The sequence below is a fragment of the Mustelus asterias genome, chromosome 24, assembly GCF_964213995.1.
Source record: "Mustelus asterias chromosome 24, sMusAst1.hap1.1, whole genome shotgun sequence".
In the NCBI taxonomy this organism is placed as follows: Eukaryota; Metazoa; Chordata; class Chondrichthyes; order Carcharhiniformes; family Triakidae; genus Mustelus; species Mustelus asterias.
In genome coordinates this window covers 9,236,233-9,256,935 of record NC_135824.1, presented here as the reverse complement: position 1 = coordinate 9,256,935, position 20,703 = coordinate 9,236,233, and the positions used below count along the sequence as shown (strand labels likewise).

General features: G+C 44.4%; 1 protein-coding gene across 6 annotated transcripts in view; it reads left to right on the top strand.

Moving 5' to 3' along the window:
- The window catches only part of LOC144511194 (A-kinase anchor protein 13-like), a 441,197-nt gene that overhangs the window by 286,477 nt on the left and 134,017 nt on the right, over positions 1-20,703 (top strand). For all 6 annotated transcript variants that reach the window (XM_078241273.1, XM_078241272.1, XM_078241271.1 and 3 more), the window contains exon 11: positions 3,909-4,042. In XM_078241273.1, the coding sequence (XP_078097399.1) occupies positions 3,909-4,042 (134 nt within the window). The remainder of the gene's footprint in view (positions 1-3,908; positions 4,043-20,703) is intronic.

Genomic DNA, 20,703 nt, shown 5'->3' with positions numbered 1-20,703 from the left:
TGTTAACCCTTCGAATCCGCCTGACATTAAGGGGCAATTTAGCACGGCCAGTCAATCTAATCCGCACATCTTTGGACTGTGGGAGGAAACCAGGGCACCCGGAGGAAACCCACACAGACACGGGGAGAACATGCAAAATCCACGCAGGCAGTCAGCCAAGGCTGGAATTGAACCCGGGTCCCTGGCGCTGAGAGGCAGCAGTGCTAACCACTGTGCCACCGTACGCCCAGGTTTTCTTTTTTTTAAATGTTCTGCTCTCTATTTTTGCAATCAACAGAATACATCTTCTCGTTCCCCTGCATTATACACCATCTGTCATTTTGCCCATTCACGTTACGATCTAACCTGTCTGTATCTCAAGTTGCCTTACCACATACAGCTAAATTTGAATCACAGGCTCCAGTGAGAATTTGCTCAATGTTTATTAACACCGTAAGGAAACAACAACACAACCCTTTTTGGGAATTGTTTTTTTTTTGGGAGCTGTCAGCTTTTTCTGAAATTTATAGGTCAACACTTGCTAGTTTGGAACGTGTAGTATTGTAATTGGAATGCTTTTGAGGTGCCTGTCTTTGAGGTATCTGTCCTTGATACCAAAGCTTATCAGTGGTCGGATTTCACTCAAAGCCCAGTTACCATTTCAATGCACCTTTACTCACTGCACACGTTGTCGGCAGCACCCGGATTTGGCCATCCTGTGTTTAGCAGAGTCCCGGGAGTCGCTCTCAGCCAAGTTTAATAGCTGTGAATCAGAGTCTTGCTTCCTCCTGTGATACACAGCTGGGCAGTGTTCTTCCTTGAGGCGGTGAGCACATTATCCAAACAAGCAGAATGCGGCATGAGGGCAGTGTTGGCAGACCTCTGCGGCACATTTTCCATGGTTATGTCACTTGGGTTTCCAAAGCTTCCCTCCTTGGCAGTTAAATGACGACAGAAAGCTGCTGTGGGAAAGGGCTGGGCGGTAATCTTCATGCAGCATGACCTCCTGTTTGAGCAAAATTCTGGGTCCTGGATCCTTTGATTATTTACCTAGGGTAAAATATTTCAGAAAGGTGGCCCAGTTGAGAAGCTTTTCTATTCTGTTTCGAGATCTAAATTGAAGGGGCAAAAATAATAAAATATCAAAAGAAACAAACCATTTTCAATTCTGGAGCACTCGGTCACAACCCTCAGGATGTTTCAATGTGATTCACTGCCGACTAGTTGCTTTGAGGTGCAGTCACTGTTGATTGAAGTGTAGCCACCACTTTGCATGCACCAAGATCTCTCAGACTGTAAAGGAGATTAAAATAGCTTGTTTTAATTGATGGTAGAATGTGGAGCTTAATGACGGAATGCAGTAAAACAAACCAGGGAGAATTCTGGGTGTTAGGTGAAGACTTTAAGCCGCTTTCTTCTGAAGAGTTGACCCTTGGGGTGGAGCTGTCATTTCTTTTTGCCTTTGGAAAGTTTCTGTACCTGGGAATATGTGGGTTCATAACCATTTTTTCCCCCAGAAAATACTAACCTTCTGTATTCAAAGATCAAAAGAATTATTGGAGGAACAAAGTTGGCTGCGGGAGGGCGGCGGGGGGAGGGGGGGGGGTGGGGGTGGGTGGTGATGTTTGCGGGAACTGCTCAAGGAAAGGGTGTGGACTTTGCAGTGGGTTGCAGTTGAGGACATTCTTGAGATATGAGTTTTTAGAGAGTCTCTTACTTCACTGCGGGGGCAGTCAGAGCAGAGGGGTAATTACCAACCCCCTCCTACCCCCAAACATCTAACCCAATCCATAAACTGCAAATGAGTATTCCAATTATTGTAATGCCTTTCATTTTAATTCCCCATCCACATCATCCCATTAAACCACTGAGGTAGCTGCAAACAAAGAGTGAGTTATTTAAATAGATCAGATGTGTTTTTATCGAACTAGTAAGCCCACAAAATACCCATGTTAAGATCTCCTAATAAAATGGCAAAGTTTAATATCCTCACCGATTCCTTACCACCTTTGTGCTGTTCCAGCTGTAAGAATCCCGGTCCTGTGATCTGCCGTACTGATTATCAGTCAGTATGTTTACAGGATGAGCCGTTGTGTGGGACACCACTTCAGGAGCCAGCTTCTTCTTCTCAGTACCTGTCCTTCCGATGAAATATTAAACCCTGGCCCCATCCACACTGGCGTTGAAGTGCGGTAAGAACAGTAAGAAATGTCTCAACACCAGGTTAAAGTCCAACAGGTTTATTTGGTAGCACAAGCTTTCACCTGAAGAAGGAGCGACACTCCCCCCCCCCCCCCCCCCCCCAACCTCCATCCCAGACAGTAGGGAGTTCTCTCCAAATGCCCTGACCAACATGAACCCCATGACCAACCTCCCTTGAACATGTAATCTTGTCTTTTATCACTTCACTGTCTGTGAGAGCTTGCTGTGTGCAGATAAACTGCGTGTTTCCTATATTGCAGCAGTAGCTGGACTGAATTGCTTTTGCACACCGAGATTATGAAGGGTACAATGTAAATCTTGCATTTATGTGGCACCTTTCATGACCACTGGATGTCTCGAAGCACGTTACAGCCAACCATGTACTTCTGGTGTCTGCTCGCTGTTGAAATGTAGGAATGTGGCAGCCAATTTGCATTCAGAAGATTCCCACAGGCAGATCATGACCAGATAATATTTTTGAGATGTTGATTGGGAGATAAAATATTGTTCAAGACATTGGGAATAACTCCCCGGCTCTTAGAATCATAGAATCCCTACAGTGCAGAAAAGACCGAATCTGCGCAGACTCTGACAGAGCGTCTTACCCACACCCTCTCTCCTCCGTCCTATCCCCGTAACCCCACACATTTACCATGGCTAATCCAGCTAACCTACACAGACGGCACGGTGGCACAGTGGTTAACACTGCTGTCTCACAGCGCCAGGGACCAAGGTTCAATTCCGGCCTCAAATCACTGTCTGTCTGGAGTTTGCACTTTTTCCTCGTGTCTGCGTGGGTTTACCCCGGGTGCTCCGGTTTCCTCCCACAGTCCAGAGACGTGCAGGTTAGGTTGATTGGCCATGCTAAATTGATCCTAGTGTCAGGGGGAATCAGCTGGGTAGATGTGTGGGGTTGCAGGAATAGGACCTGGCTGGGATTTTGGCCGGTAAAACTCAGTGGGCCGAATGGCCTCCTTCCGCACTGTAGGGATTCTATTATTCTATCTTGGGACGCTAAAGGGCAATCCATCTGACCTGTACATCTTTGGACTGTGGGAGGAAACCGGAGCACCCGGAGGAAACCCATGCAGACACGGGGAGAACGTGCAAACTCCACGCAGACAGTCATCCAAGGCCAGAATTGAACTCAGGTCATTGGAGCTGTGAGGCAGCAGTGCTAACTACTGTGCCACCCTCTTCAAAATACTGTTATGTTATCTTTCGCATCCACTCGAGCAGGTAGATGGGGCTTGGGTTTAATATCTCATCTAAAAAATGGCACTACCTCATTATTGCACTGGAGTGTCAGCCTTGATTTTTGTGCTGAAGTCCTGGAGTAGGACTTGAACCTTGTGACTCAGATGAGGGTGTTACCAACTGAGTCATGGTTAACACTTATAAATGAAAGCTCGTTTGTTCTTTTGTTGCTGCTATGATATTGCTTTTGTGTGTGGGTGAGCGTTGCTGTGCCGTACATCAAAATGTGGGAGCTCTCGATTATCTGCCAATGCCCACTCTCCACCCGGGTCACCCCCTTCAAAATGTTGGACACTGGAGGTATTTCTGTTCTTTTCAAGGTTAGAGCACTGGGGATTTAGAAGTTTCTCTGATATGGGGAGAGTTATGGATGTGAAACCTCCTGTGTTTATTGGGCCGGGTTGCTCGATTCACATGGTGAGACACAGGGTTCAGTTAACAATTGCTAATGCCCACCATTTTCTATTCAGAATATGGCCGCTTGTCCGAACAACAATTGGTTGTTGAGTGTACGTCATCGGTGCCTGTGACTGGAGATCTTTTGTGCCATTCAGATGGAATGATTAGCGATGAGACCACCGAGGCTGCTGACCTGTTCATGAGGGTAAGGAGAAGTCTCCTTTTGCTATCTATCCTCCTCGTGATCGCTGTGATGTATGATATACAATGATGTGTATTTTAATTTTTCCTCCTCTAACCTTTTAGGATCCTTGGATAATCATTCTTAAGTGAGGCAAACATGGTTTTAATGTTTACAATGTTTTATTTGTTGGCTTTTTGAGTGTCCCTTATTTTCATTGACTACTATTGGTCTTGAACTACCTGGGTTCTAAACCCAGAAATTCTACTCCTAAATCTCTCCCTGCATCCTTGACTTTCTCTCCTCCTTTAAGATGCTCCCTAAAACCTGCCCCCTTGATTGTACTTTATTCAATCATCTGTCCTAACATCTCGCTGTGGCTCAGAGTCCCATTTGTTTGCAAAAATGTTCCTGAGTATCTTGAGACAATTTACTGCATGAAAGATGTTACTTAGAAGAATGTGGTTGTTGCTTGCATAGCTAAAATAGCTCCTTAACTTACGTAGAGGAATTCTTTATTCATTTGTGGAACATGGGTGTCGCTGGCTGGCCAGCATTTATTGTCCATGCTTAGTTACCCTTGAACTGAGTGGCTTACGAGGCTATTTCAGAGGGCAGTTGCGAGTCAACCACATTGCTGTGGGTCTAGAATAACATGTAGGCCAGACCAGATAAGGATGGCAGATTTCCTTCCTGAAAGGACATTAGTGAGCCAGATGGGTTTTTCCAACAATCAACAATGATTTCATGGCCATCAGTAGATTCTTAATTCCAGATATTTTTATTGAGTCTAAATTTCACCATCTGCCTTGGTGGGATTTAAATCAGGTCCCCATAATATTAGCTGAGTTTCTGAATTAATAACGATAATACCACTAGCCCATCGCCTCCCCATAATTTCACTTACAGTAAGAGTGTAAGGAAGCGCTGCCATTATATTTCTTTATGGCATGATAGCAGTTCAAAGGAGAGAGCAAGGTAGCAATCAAGCTGATCCAGTCCCAGCTCCACTTGTATGCAAATATTTTTGGCACATATTACTCTATCTATGATAAAAGGTCCATATAGAAACATAGTGCAGGCTGTTCTCAGAAGTGCTTATCTAAACTACTGGAAAAGGTGATCCTGCACTCTAAGTCGACAGTGGGTGTGACTGTTCCCTGCAGCAAGCATTTCTTTTCTCAATTGACCTGTTGAGAGATGGTCTCCACCCTGAACCTGGAAGGAAGATAGACCACGGTTCTAGCGCTAGTTAATTGAGGCTTATTGGTTACAATGGAACGTTGCATACAGATTTGTTTTGCAGCAGAGTGACAACATGCCACTATTTCACCCGAAAAAGATCCCAGCACATCAAGTATCTAGTTACAGCCCTCTCCCCAGTCACAGGCATTTAGTCTACAAAGTATAGTATATAGAATCCCTACAGTACAGAAGGAGACCATTTAGCCCATCGAGCTTGCACTGACAACAATCGCACCCAGGCCCTATCCCGTAACCCCATGTATTACCCTGCTAATCCCTCTGACACTAAGGGGCAATTTAGTATGGCCAATCAACCTGACCCTGCACATCTTTGGACTGTGGGAGGAAACTGGAGCACCCGGAGGAAACCCACGCAGACACGGGGAGAATGTGCAGACTCCACACACACAGTCACCCCAGGCCGGGATTGAACCCGGATCCCTGGCACTGTGAGGCAGCGGTGCTAACCACTGCGCCACAATGCCACCCATGCTGAAGTTCCTTAATGCCCTCGGTCTTTCCTTTCTGCTGCACATTACAGGTTTTTAACATTCAAGTGCAGTATCACACATCTCTACTTTTGTTTTACTCTTCAACGTGTGTGCCATGTGGAACTTGACCTCACCTTGGCTTTTTATTTATTCAGAAACCAAAGTTCCATTGAGCTTTGCCTTTTTGGAAACCTCTGGTGACTCCCTCTTCCCCAAGACAAGACTTACTGAGTGCAGCGTTTCCCATTATCGTGGTCTTTTGGTAGAAATGGATCTGATAAATTCAGTACACATTCCCCAATTTGATGAGATTGCTAAATCCTTGTTGGTGTCTTTCTTTGACATCAGCGGTTAAGTGGTGGTACTCGCTACTATCCTCAAAGTAAGCCACCTGAAAATATCTTGCACTCTCTGCGCTTTACATTTCACCTTTCCCGAGCATTCATTTGAATCTGATGCCAAATCAGGGGCATCTTCAGGCATCCATCACAGTGACGTCACCAAGCAGGGTAGGCAGCTTATCACGTTGAAGTATTCTTATAGACAGCCAACCAGGAAGTAAAATGCCTGGGTTGTCCTTTGCTCTTTGTACGTTTTACAGGGACATGTACATCAGAAGCTGAAATATAAATGTTTAAATCTTTATTTTTACTAAACAAGGACATTTTTATCATAATGGAAACTTTTGACATTATAGAAGCATAATTACTTTTCCAGGGTCAGAGAGACTATCCAGTAATAGTTATGACTTTAGTACACTATTTAAAAGCAAGTTACACCTCATTTTAAAAGGTGGAACTTTCTGGAGGGAGGGGGCAGGAGGGTTGTTTAATGTTTTTACAGAGTTAAAAGGGGAATTTTTTGTTCGTCTAAAAGATTGCTGTATGTGAGGACTTCAAGAGAGCACCATGGTGGAGCAGGGAATCATCATCAAGCCACTTTTGGATTTCTGAATTTAACTCCGTAGGTGCTGATGCCAGATTTTCTGTTAGTTTCATAGAGTATTGAACGCAAATGCTGTAACCACGGCCACTAAATTCAGACCATTTGAGTTCTTTTATCATGATTTTCAATGGTAAACTTTGCTTTTTTTCTTAATCAAGTTCCAAATCATGAGGGGATTGACAGAGTAGGTAGGGAGACACTGTTTCCATTTTCGGAAGAATAGAGAACCAGAGGACACTGATTTAGAGTGATTGGTCGCAGAAGCAACATAGGGGAAAACTTCTCTTCGTGCAGCAAGTGGTTAGGATCTAAAATGCACAGCATGAGAACGTGCTGGAGGCAAGTTCAATCACGGCTTCCAAGAGAGAATTGGATAATGACCTAAAGAGAGAGGACTGACAGGGCTGCGGGGTCAAGATGGGTGAGTGGGACAACTGAGTCACTCTTGCAGAGTGTCGACAAGGGTACGACCAGCAAAATGGCCTCCTCCTAGGCCGTAACCATTCTGTGATTCTATTCTACAAGTTCATTGGCGAGATTCTCCGGCCTTCCAGCCACGTGTCTCTCCGCTGCGGGAGGGGACATGTTCGCGGGAGGGGACATGTTCGCTGGCGACGGGATTCTCTGGTCCCACCTCTCATTGGGATTTCCCATTGAAGCCACACCACGCTGCCGGGAAACCTGCGACTGGGGGTGTGCTGACAGTGAGCCCAGAGAATCCCGCCTTCTATTTCCTTTGTCTGTCTTTTGACTTTCACAGTAAAAAGTTTAACAACACCAGGTTAAAGTCCAACAGGTTTATTTGGTAGCAAATGCCACTAGCTTTGGCATTTGCTACCAAATAAACCTGTTGGACTTTAACCTGGTGTTGTTAAACTTCTTACTGTGTTCACCCCAGTCCAACACCGGCATCTCCACATTTTGACTTTCAGTCATGGATCAGGATATTTTATACTATTTGGTGTAGGGCAGAATAAAAAGACATTTTTAAAAATTTCGTCTGAAGTGCAGTATCTTGCAATGCTAGAGAGACACATTTTACAAAGTTGTGAAATGAGTGATGCTTGCTCAAAAGTACAATCTTAGAGAGGTCTATAATGATTTTATAGAGGCCTATAAAATAATGAGGAGCACAGATAAGGTAGATAGTCAACATCTTTTCCCAATGGTAGGGGAGTCTATAACTAGAGGGCATTGGTTTAAGGTGAGAGGGGAGAAATGCAAAAGGGGGCAATTTTTTCTCACACAGGGTGGTGAGTGTCTGGAGCGAGCTGCCAGAGAGGCGGGCACCATTTTGTCTTTTAAAAGTGTTTAGACAGTTACATGGGTAAGATTGGTATCGAGGGATATGGGCCAAACGCGGGCAATTGGGACTAGCTTAATGATTAAAAACTGGGCGGCATGAACAAGTTGGGCCAAAGGGCCTGTTTCATGCTGTAAACCTCTATGATTCTATGACTACAATGTTTAATGAGTGAAACAAGCCATTTAATTACCATCAAAATGGGTTTAATCAAGTTTTGGAAACGCGCACACGCACTTAGTGAGCCACACGTGGTTCCAGAACCGCTGCCTCTTGATGCCTGCGGTAGGGTGTGGTTAGAAAGTGAACTGGTAACAAGCCGATGTAAAACACTGCAGTGAATGATCTTGGCCTAGTTTCTGGGTGATATTATCTTTGTTTACTGCTTGAATTTGCCTGGCTAAGGAGCAACCTTTCACTTTCGCGCATGCAGCAGCATCCTGCACCCACTTAGTAAATAGTTCAAGCAGATCTGCCTTAATCAGCTAGGAGATTAATTACTTTCACAAACTGGTGATGCAGGACTTGCGGGATCCAACGCCCTGCCGATGATATCTCGGATGCATTATTATTATTATTACTATTGGGAAAATACCCAGGGGCTCCCTATGGGTTAAATGGTGTTTGCTCTCCTTTTTGTGTTTGATCTGTTTAGTCCAACCTATGACATCATGCAGTGGCAGAGGTAGTATCTGAGGTACAGCTAAGAGTCAATGTCTGAACTAGGGAGGGGAAGAAAATCGAAGGTAAGAACTCTAAACCATGAATAATATAGCTGAAATCGGAAAGTTACTTTTGTGAGACCTCGCTGTACAGAAAGGCTGGAGGCTAGTTTTTTTTTGATAAGCAAAATGCACATTTTGACAGGTTCTGTTTGCTTTCGCAAAGGTTTCAATGTGTTCAAAGTCCATCAACTGGTCGCTATTGTATGCTTAGAAAAATTTGAATGCCCTTCAAACGAGTATTTGTTTTAAAGGACAAATTACAGGGGTTTAAACAAATTTTATTGAAATAAAATGGTTCCAAGTTGCAAGTGTCCAAACTACAAGCCTTGGGTCTCTATGGTCTGTGAGTTAGGGCTGTTCGTTTTCAAGTTGTCTCTTCCTCCACTTGTTTCTGTTGTCTGAATTTATGAATTTGGAGAGGACAGTCCTTGGCACTTTTCTATGATCCCGTTAACGATTTTGATCTTCAGGATTTATCCTAAACATAAATACAAGTTGGATTTGAACTTTATGTGGCCTGCAAGGCTTCGAGTGTGCTTAAATGCTTCATGTAGCCAAAAAAATAACTGAATCCTCATATTCGAAATTATAGAAAAGTTAATCTTGGGTCGCATTGGAATACTGCCCGGTTTATTTAAAAATAGTTTCAGCTGGGAATCTTGACTGGTCACAAGTCATGTTTACAAACTGGAATGGAATATAAAAGTTAATTTTAAAAGTTTGCAATCACTTGGTAAATTTGTCTTGATTTACCAATGAACAGCCTATTTTTGGTGATCTAGTTAGAGTGGCACATCCACAATTCCTCCTCACTTGGCTTTCAACTCATCTGTTCCTCTTTTAAAATCTGCAGATTAATTCTTCTCTTCCCTGTCTGTCATTATCAGCTTTCCCCCACTATTTTTAAAGTCTGGTTTGTGTTAATATTGGACATGTCTGAGTAGAAAAATTAACTACACAGGGGGAAGGAAGTTGGACTGTAAACCTTCAGCGTTTACTTACTTAGAATCCCTACAGCGCAGAAGGAGACCATTCAGCCCATCGAACCTGCACCGGCTCTCCGACAGAGCATTTTACGTAGGCCCATGCCCATAACCCCATGCAGTTATGGGGATGGGCCTGGGTAAGAGGCTCTGTCGGAGAGCCAGTGCAGACTCAATGGACTGAATGGCCTCCTTCTGTGCTGTAGGGATTTTACGATTCGATGATTTACCCCACTAATCCTCCTAACGTACACAACTTCGAACACTAAGGGGCAACTTAGCATGGCAAATCCATCTAACTTGCACATCTTTGGAGTGTGGGAGGAAACCAGAGCACCCGGAGGAAACCCACGCAGACATGGGGAGAACGTGTAAACTCCACACAGACAGTCATCCAAGGCCAGAAATGAACCCGTGTCTCTGGTGCTGTGAGCCAACAGTGCTAACCACTGTGCCACCATGCTACCCTAAAGTTGGAAGTTGGGGTGGGGGGAGGGCACGGTGGTTAGCACTCTTGCCTCACAGCGCCAGGGACCCGGGTTCAATTCTGGTCACTGTCTGTGTGGAGTTTGCACGTTCTCCTTGTGTCTGTGTGGGTTTCCTCCAGGTTCCTCCCACAGTCCAAAGATGTGCAGGTTAGGTTGATTGGCCATGCTAAATTGCCCCTTGGTGGGGACTAGCAGGGTAAATATGTGGGGTTCCGGGGATAGGACCTGGGTGGGGATTGTTGTCAGTTCACACTCAATGGGCTGAATGGGCTCCTTCTGCACTTTAGGATTCTATGATGATGATTCTATGAAGGTCAGTAGGTACTTATGGTAGCTGCATTGTGGTGAGTAGGTGGCAGCTCTTCTTGTTATAGAGCAACATGCAAACTTTGACCTAATTTGTGGGGGTAATGTAGCCTGTGGAATCTCGCACAGACAACACCATGCCTTATCCTGGTAATGCATAGGTTGTTCTCATTATTTGTACATGCGCTAGGGATGATTGTGTGATAGAGGTTAAATGCAAGCTGAGGGCCTGTTATCTGGATGGCAACACACAGCTTAGATTTTCAGCCTACTGTTTAATGTAGTTTAACAACATCACTAACTTGGAAACATAAGGAAAACTATTTGAGATTTTAAGTTATTTTTTACCTTTAACATTCTGGTTTGAAACAAGAAATGTTCATTAAACCAACTCTGTAAAGTGGTAACTTCAGTTATGTGTGTAGGCCCCAGTAGATGCAATCATTAAACAATGTGCTTATTCTTTGCAAACTTCAATTAGAGCGTTAACTATTTTGGTTCAGCTGCTTTGGTCTTTTTGAAAACTAGATCACATTGCCCACTGGTACCCAGCGTTACCACAATGTGCCAACTGTTGGCCAACCTTGGTTTTCATCCCAAGGCTAATTTAGCAAATGGAATGGTAGGATATGTTAGCCAGGACAGGATTACAGGTCCCATAGAAATTAATTTAATATTTTAGAAACGTAGTTAAGCTCGACTCAGTTCAAGTCTGGATTTGAAAATTATAATGACTGGCGCTTCAGTAGTTTGGATCACCCCTTACTAAATCTGATTCGTACTGCTTGGTGGATGCATGAAAAGTTGGAGCCTACAGTTTGGCATTCGGCATTGGTGAACACATCTTAGAGGCAGAGCTTTATAAAGAGAATCAGAATTCTGTCTCATTCGAAGAATAAGAGATCTCCCAGTGAAGAACTCTCAAAGCTACACCTGCAAGGCAAACCAAAGAACTTCCCAGTGCCTTTGAGTCAGAAGGCTGTAGGTGTGAACTGCAGTTCCAAGGATTAAGCCATGTCCCATCTTCCCACTTTCTGCTACCTTTCCAACAGGAAACTCTTAACTCATCTTCAGTCCTGGTGCTATTGAGGTGCGGAATAATGCCAAATTTATGCAAATAGCTCCAGTCATGATAAACAACATGAAGCAAGTGTCTGAAGAAATTCTCAGGGTGATGATGTTTTTTATTTGTTTTATGAATCTAGCAGATACCTTTAAGGCGCGTTATCTAGCCTCAACCTTTCAGTGTATTTCAAAGAGAGTGCTCTATTGTGATTGTTTCTGTCTTCAGATCGGTGAGAGTCACTGCCTATCTGTGTTGCTCCTGTTTTGGAGGTTTGTAAAACAGAGGAACTCATTGTGGTGATGCAGATGCCGTTTGAGGTGGTGCAACAGTGGCTCCAATGGCAGAAGCGAACCGGGTTGGGTTTTGTCCAAAATCTATAGAAGTTATGCTAATGCTTTATGACGTGGGTCAGCCTGACTCTATTCCAGTTTGGTTTGAAAAGGAACGGGGAGTTGTTCCTGGAATCTCAGCCAGGATTCCGGTCCCACAGTGCTTTCCAAGGGCAGGGTGACTGGTCATCTCATGCTTGCATGTGGGATCTTGCTGTGCTCAACAGGGTCCCACGTTTGCTGCACCACACTTTAAAGTGATTATGGATCTGGTGCACTTCAAATGTTTGCAAGATGATGAGGAACTAGTTAAATGTTTTTAAACTATACTTAGTGCTCCATTTTGACGAGCGTGCCAAGGTTTAGAGGAAAGATCAATGAGACAGATCTGAAGTTTTTTTTAAGTTTATTTATTGGCATCACAAGTAGGCTTACATTAACACTGCAATGAAGTTATTGTGAAAATCCCCTAGTCGCCACACTCCGGCGCCTGTTGGGTACACTGAGGGAGAATTTAGCATGGCCAATGCACCTAACCAGCACATCTTTCAGACTGTGGGAGGTGATGGCCTAGTGGTATTATCGCGAGAATATTATTCCAGAAACTCAGCTAATGTTCTGCTGACCTGGGTTTGAATCCCGCCACAGCAGATGGTGGAATTTGTATTCAGTAAAAAATCTGGAATTAAGAATCTACTGATGACCATGAAACCATTGTCAAATATTGGAAAAACCCATCTGGTTCACTGATGTCCTTTAGGGAAGGAAATCAACCATACTTTCAAGCCTACATGTGACTCTCAACTGCCCTCCAAGGGCAACTAGGGATGGGCAATAAATGCTGGCCAGCCAGCGACACCCATGCCCCACAAATTAATTTTAAAAACCGGAGGAAACCCACACAGACACTGGGAGAACGTGCAAACTCCACACAGACAATGACCCAAATCGGGAATTGAACCTGGGTCCCTGGCGCTGAGAGGCAGCAGTGCCACCGTGCCACCCAGGATAAACTAGGAGAAAGACTGGAAAAGTTTAAACATTGAAATCTAGAAAGGATGATTAAAATATACAGGATATTAAATGTTATAGATAAGTAAATCGAGGTGGTTATTCCAGTATTGGCCGGGTTGGGAGTGTAAACGTCAAAATTAATACAAGTAAATAAGAAACAGATCATTATCATAGAATCCCTACAGTGCAGAAGGAGGCCATTTGACCCATAGAGCCTGCACCAACAACAATCCCACCCAACCCCTATCCCCATAACCCCAGGTACTTATTTACTCTGTTAATCCCCCTGAACTACACATCTTGAGACACTAGGGGCAATTTAGCATGGCCAATCAACCTAACCCGCACTTCTTTGGACTGTGGGAGGAAACCGGAGCACCCGGAGGAAACCCACACAGACACGGGCAGAATGTGCAAACTCCACCCAGACAGTGACCCGAGGCCGGAATCGAACCTGGGTCCCTGGCGCTGTGAGGCAGCAGCGCTAACCACTGCGCCACCGTGCCATCCTTATGTTTTGACACTTTGTGCATTCTTCCTTCACTGACAGCTTTCAGCTTTTGTATTTCGATTACTCTTGGCAGTGAGTTCTTAACTTCTCACAGCCTTGAAAGCATCTTCACAGCTATTTAGGGATGTTTTGGTCATGTGGCCTGGATACGCAACAGACAACAAGTTAGTTTTTTAAAAAATATGTGCATTAGTTTGACAGTAAAATGCAAAGCCAATTCTAGTTATTCAAGATAAAGCAGCTTGTTGAGAGGGGCAGGTTAACAGTACCAGGAGGATGAATTTCAATTGGATTATTAGCTTTTTCTCTTCCTTGACTTGGGTGGCAGTGTGTTTAAAAGCTGGTTGTAGAGTGGAATTCTGTGTCAGTTTATCTGCCTGCCCCATACCCAGGGTTTTCTTGTTTCAAAGAGTCCAGAGGAGGTTCGCCAGAATGATCCCTGGAATGAAGAGCTTGTCGTATGAGGAACGGTTGAGGACTCTGGGTCTGTACTCGTTGGAGTTTAGAAGGATGAGGGGGGGATCTTCTTGAAACTTACAGGATACTGCGAGGCCTGGATAGAGTAGACATGGAGAGGATGTTTCCACTAGTAGGAAAAACTAGAACCCCAGAGGGCACAACCTCAGGCTAAAGAGATGATCCTTTAAAAGAGAGATGAGGAGGAATTTCTTCAGCCAGAGGATGGTGAATCTGCGGAGCTCATTGCCACAGAAGGCTGTTGGGGCCAGGTCACTGATACAGAGATAGATAGGTTCTTGATTAATAAGGCGATCAGGGATTATGGGGCAAAGGCAGGAGAATGAGGATGAGAAAAAAATCAGCCATGATTGAATGGCGGAGCAAACTCAATGGGCCGAGTGGCCTAATTCTGTTCCTAATCTTATGATCTTATAAAGATGTGTGGGTTAGGTGGATTGGCCATGCTAAATTGCCCCTTAGTGTCAGGGGGACTAGCTAGAGTACGTGCATGGGGTTATGGAGATAATGCCTGGATGGGATTATGGTCAGTGCAGACTCAATGGGCCGAATGGCCTCCTTCTGCACTATAGGATTCTATGATTCATGTGGCATGAGAAGATTGAATCTTCATGTCCTCTCTGTTGCTCTGGTTCTGTACTTCAGTGCACACCTTTGGAATGAGACACTGAGCCAGAGTCTGGGCGAAAAATGATGTTACTGGACTAGTAATCCAGAGACCCAAGCTCATGTGATTGTATTCACCGGAGTTGAGAAGAATGATGGGAGATCTCATATAAATCTATAAAATTTCAACAGGACTAGACAAGGTAGATGCAGGAAGGATGTTCCTGATGGTGGGGGTGTTCAGAACCAGGGGTCATAGTCTGAGGATAGGGGGTAAAATGTTTAGGACTGAGATGAGGAGAAATTTCTCCACCCCAAGAGTGGTGAACCTGTGGAATTCTCCACCATCAAAAGCAGTTGAGGCCAAAACATTGTGGGCTGGATTCTCTGGCCTCACCCACGGCTGGGTTTGTCTAATCTTGGTGCTGTGAATGAAGATTTGGTTGAGTGCCAACTTCTCTGTTCCCGCTGGCACAGGTAGTGAGACCAGGGAATTCTGGCCTGTATGTTTTCAAGAAGGAGTTAGATATAGCTCTTGGGGCAAAGGGGATCAGAGGACATGGGGGAAGGTGGGATCAGGCTATTGAGTTGGACGATCAGCCATGGTCATAATGAACAATGGAGCGGACTCAAAGAGGCGAATGGCCTACTCCTGCTCCTATTTACTATGTTTCTATGTAAATCCCACCACAGCAGCAGGTGGAATTTTATATTCAATTAGTAAGTCTGGATTTGAAAATTAGTAACAGTAATGGTGACCATGACAACGATCATTGATGTAAAAACTTATCAGGTTCACTGGTGTCCTTTAGGGAAGGAAATCCATTGTCCTTAGCTGGTCTGACCAATATGTGACTCCAGACCCACAGCAATGTGGTTGACAAGGGAGCCAATTCCCCTCAGAAATGGCCGAGATAACCATTCAGTTCAAGAGCAATTAGGGATGGGGATCCTTTTGGCTCAGATCAAATGTCAGGTCAAGCCCAAGATGGGATGCAATGCCTTATCTTAACAGCTTGTTTGTCTCTCTTGTGGGGACCATGAATTGGATTCAATTGGATTTTGAATTTGGTTTTGTGGAGCAAGCAAGGAATGGATTTGAGTTTGCCCGGTCCAGTCTGAGCATTGGCGGTGTAACTTTTAAGGATGGAGTATAAAAGTTTAAAAAATGGGCAACAAATGTTGACTTTGCCAACGATACCCGCATGAAAGAATAAAGAAAGAAAAGTCAGTTTAGTTTGGGGTTCTGTTTTGTTTTTATTTATTCAAGGGATGCAGGCATACCTGGCAAGGCATACCTGGCAAGGCCAGCATTTATTGCCCTACCCTAATTGCCCATGAGATGGTGCTAGTGAGCCCCTTTCTTCAACTGCAGCAGTATGAATGGTATAGGAACTCCCACAATGCTGTTAGGTAAGGAGTTCCAGGATTTTTTTTCATTTATCTGTGGGACATGGGCACTGCTGGCCGGCGAACATTAATTGTCCATCCCTAGTTGCCCTTGGAGGGCAACTGAGAGTCAACCACATCGCTGTGGCTCTGGAGTCACATGAAAGACAGACCAGGTAAGAATGGCAGATTTCCATCCCTAAAGGACATTAGTGAACCAGATGGGTTTTTCCAACAATCGACAATGGTTTCATGGTCATCAGTAGACTCTTAATTCCAGATATTTTTTATTGAATTCAAATTCCACCATCTGCCAAGGTGGGATTCGAACCCGGGTCCCCGGAACATTAGCTGAGTTTGTGGATTTAATACCCAGTGATAATGAAGGGACATCAGTATATTTCCAAATCAGAATGGTGTGTGACTTGGAAAGGAACTTTCAGGTGATGGTGCTCTCAAGCACCTGCTGACCTTGTTCCTAATCTATCCACAAGAGGAAAAGTAGTAGTATTTATAGTTGAAAGGTCCCAAGGCACAATTTGCAATAAAAGCAGATAATTATACTGATGTCCTCCCAAAGTTCTTTCCTTAATGCTACCCCAAAAAAATGATTAACTGCTCACATTAATTGCTGTTTGTGGGAGCTTACTTATAGCATATCCTACAACTGCAAATATATTCCGAAAAGTAATTGATATATAATAAAGTGCTATAAAAGCTGGAATTATTATTTTTGCGTAATCTGAATAAATGCTTTAAGATGACTTATTGTTCCAGTTGCTAGTTTTAGAACAAGCCAGGATATTGAGGGGAGGAAATATGTTAATAACTGCCATATGTGTGTATAAATCACGTTGCAATAATAGAATCAAATCGCGGTACTGGCAGACTTGCAAGAAGTCCATGGATTGCTGTTTTAAATAACCCACTTACGTTGTAGCTCAACCTCTGGGAGGCAGGGATCGAACAGCCAAGTCTGCCACTGGCCTATTATTTTAGCCATGGGGAAGCAAGGGCAGCGGAGCTGAGCTCCAAGCCATTATAAGGGTCATGCGTAACCTTTCGCACCCCCAGTCTCTCTCTACCTGAGAAGGGTTCCAGCCAGCTAGACTGTGAATTCATCAATAAAACTCTGTACATTCAATGCACTGCAATGTTATAAGTTGGTTTTGTAGGAAAAAGGGTGGCACGGTGGTTAGCACTGCTGCCTCAGAGCGCCAGGGACCCGGGTTCGATTCCTGGCTTGGGTCACCGTCTATGTGGGTCTGCATTGATCTCCCCGTGTCTGCGTGGGTTTCCTTCGGGTGCTCCCATAGTCCAAAGATGTGCAAGTGAGGTTGATTGGCCAGACTAAATTTATCCTTAGTGTCCAGGGATATGTCGGTGGGGGGGATTGGCAGGGTAAATATGTGGAGTTACAGGGATGGAGCTTGGGTGTGATACTGTGTCAGCGAGTTGGTGCAGACTTGATGGGCCAAATGGCCTCCTTCTGCCCTGTAGGGATTCAATGATCTATCAAATATTCAGAGACCTCTCGGTTATAACTCAAAACAGTCCATGTAATTGTGAAAGAAGTACTCGTGGATAAATATTGTCTGGTCCATTAATTTGAGGGAACTAATCTGTTGGCAGCTGACTCATTATACAAAAGGGATAATATCATCTTCTGCTCCGATACATCCCGATAACCTCGAGACCATTCCATTCCCCTCGCCAGTCACTGTATCTGGCTGGACCAACTTGGCTTTCTGTTCAATCTTGGGCTGAACTTTCAAGCAGTGACTGCTCGCTGCTCCCTCAACAATATCAGCAGACTGTACCCCTTCCTTGGACAATCTGCTACTGAAACCCTCATCCGTAACGTTTTCATCGCCAGACTCGCTCAGTCTTCCTTTTGTAACGTAAGCTGATCCAGAGCTCTACAGCTCTTCAGTTGCCTTGTCAACTGGGGCAGCACAGTGGTTAGCACTGCTACCTCACAGCACCAAGGACCCGGGTTCGATTCCCTGTTTGGGTCACTGTCTGTGCAGTGTCTGCACGTTCTCTTCATGTCTGCGTGGATTTCATCCAGGTGCTCTGGGGGGTTTATTCGCACAGTCCAAAAGACGTGCTGGTTAGGTGCATTAACCATACTAAATTCTCCCTCAGTGTACCTGAACAGGCGTCTCCAAAGTGTAGCAACTAGGAGATTTTCATAGTAACTTCATTGCAGTGTTAATGTAAGCCTACTTATGACACTAATAAATAAACTTAAACACCTCTGATCTTGCTGGTTTCCATTGGCTTCTCATATCCAACGCCAAATTCAAAACACTCATTATGGTGCCTTCCCGTTCCTATCCTGTTCAACTTCATAGCCACAAACCCTTCCTCCTCCCCTTTCCTCCCCAATCCACCCCCTACTCTGTTGCTCCAACTGCAAATTCTACTGAATTCCCATCTTCTATCACCCTCCCTTTCATTGGCAGCCAGGTCTTCAGCTGCACTGACCTCTGCTCGGAAATTCCATGCTCCCCTTAAAGCTCGCCTCTTAAAACCAAGTATTTTCTGGGAACCTCCTCCTAATACCGTCTTCATCTCAGCAACAATTTTATTTTTCATTACTCTGTGAATGCCTTAGGATGTTCCTCTGTGCCATGTAAAAGCACGTTACTGTTGCATCAGTTCATGAAAACATCCTGAAAAGCAATCTGTGTGTCATTGGGAAGAGTAAGATGTGGCGCCTAATGTTAAACAGATGTGTATCACTCCTTCAAAAGAACAATTTTAAAAAATGTATATATATTTTATATATATATATATATATCGACGTAGGACATCTGAGCCCCAGTACTAAATGGCACAGGTCATCGGGTCATTTACAGCAGAGAGGATGGCCCTTCAGCCCACTGAGTTCTTGCTGACTCTCCATAGAGCAAACCAGTTAGTCCATTTCCCTGCCTTATTCCTGTAGCCCTGCAAGTTTGTTTCCCTCAAATACCTTTCCAACTTCCTTTCATTATCACTTGTTATGTTAAAAGGAAGTTCTTCCCCACGCTAGACCTGCATCTCTTACCCAACACCTTAAATATGCACCCAGAGGAGACTTGATAGCGGTTTATAAGGTGATGAGGGGGATGGATAGAGTGAACGTTCAAAGACTATTTCCTCAGGTGAATGGAGTGGTAACGAGGGGGCATAACTATAGGGTTCATGGTGGGAGATATAGGAAGGATGTCCAAGGTAGGTTTTTTACTCGGAGAGTGGTTGGCGTGTGGAATGGACTGCCTGCAGGGATAGTGGAGTCAGAAACTTTAGGAACATTTATGAAGCTATTGAATAGGCACATGGAGCACTTCGGGATGATATGGTGGAAATAGCTTGATCTGGGTTTCAGACAAAGCTCGGCACAACATCGTGGGCCGAAGGGCCTGTTCTGTGCTGTACTGTTCTATGTTCTATGTTCAGTATTCCTTCTATCATCAGCTAGTGGAACAGTCCTTCCTTGCCTACCTTCTCCATTGTCTTGTACGCCTCCAGTTAAGCACCCCTCAGCCTCCTTTGCACAAAGAGGAACCGTAGCTTCTCCAACCTAACCCTGTAGCTAAAATCCCCCATCCCTGGAATCATTCTGGTAAATCTCCTCTGCACCTTCTGAAGGATTCTCACATCCTTCCTGAAATCTGGCAACCGAAACTGGAGCATTTATTGCCCATCCCTAGTTGCCCTTGAGAAGGAGGTGGTGAGCTGCTGCCTTCAACAGCTGCAGTCCATGAAGTGTAGATACACCCACTGCTAGGGGGCAGTTCCAGGATTTTGACCCAACCACAGTGAAGGAATGGTGATATATTTCTAAGTCAGGATGGTGAGTGACTTGGAGGGGAACTTCCAGGTGGTATTGTTTCTTGGTATCTGCTGCTCTTGTTCTTCTAGAAGGTAGTGGTTGTGTGTTTAGAAGGTGCTGCTGAAGAAACCTTGGTGAGTTCTAGTTATGGCATAACCAATGCTTTATAAAGGTGCAGCATAACTTCTCTGCTTTTGTGCTCAATATCCCATTTATGAAGTCCAAGATCCCGTATATTTTGCTAAGCACTCTCTCAATATGTCCAGCTACCTTCAAAGATCTGTGCACATGCATCCCCAGGTCGTTCTGTCTCTTGTACACTTTGAAACTGTGCCATGAAGTCTACATTGCCTCTCCCTATCCCTTCTACATCACCTTACATTTATCTGTATTAAATTCCACCTACCGTTTACCTGCCTATTCTGTTAGCCTATCTATGTCCTGTTGCAGTCAATTTATATTTTTTGATTTGATTTATTATCATCACATGTATTAACATATAGTGAAAAGTATTGTTTCTTGCACACTATACAGATAAAACATAGCATTCATAGAGAAGGAAAGGAGAGAGTGCAGAATGGAGTGTTACTGTCATAGCTAGGGTGTAGAGAAAGATCAACTTAATGCAAGGTAAGTCCATTCAAAAGTCTGACAGCAGCAGGGAAGAAGCTGTTCTTGAGTCGGTTGGTACGTGACCTCAGACTTTTGTATCTTTTTCCCAAAGGAAGAAGGTGGAAGAGAGAATGTCCAGGGTGCATGGGGTCCTTAATTATGCTGGCTGCTTTGCCGAGGCAGCGGGAAGTGTAGACAGAGTCAATGGATGAGAGGCTGGTTTGCGTGATGGATTGGGCTACATTCACAACCTTTTGTAGTTCCTTGGGCAGAGAAGGAGCCAGACCAAGCTGTGATACAACCAGAAAGAATGCTTTCTATGGTGCAACTGTAAAAGTTGGTGAGAGTCATAGCTGACATGCCAAATTTCCT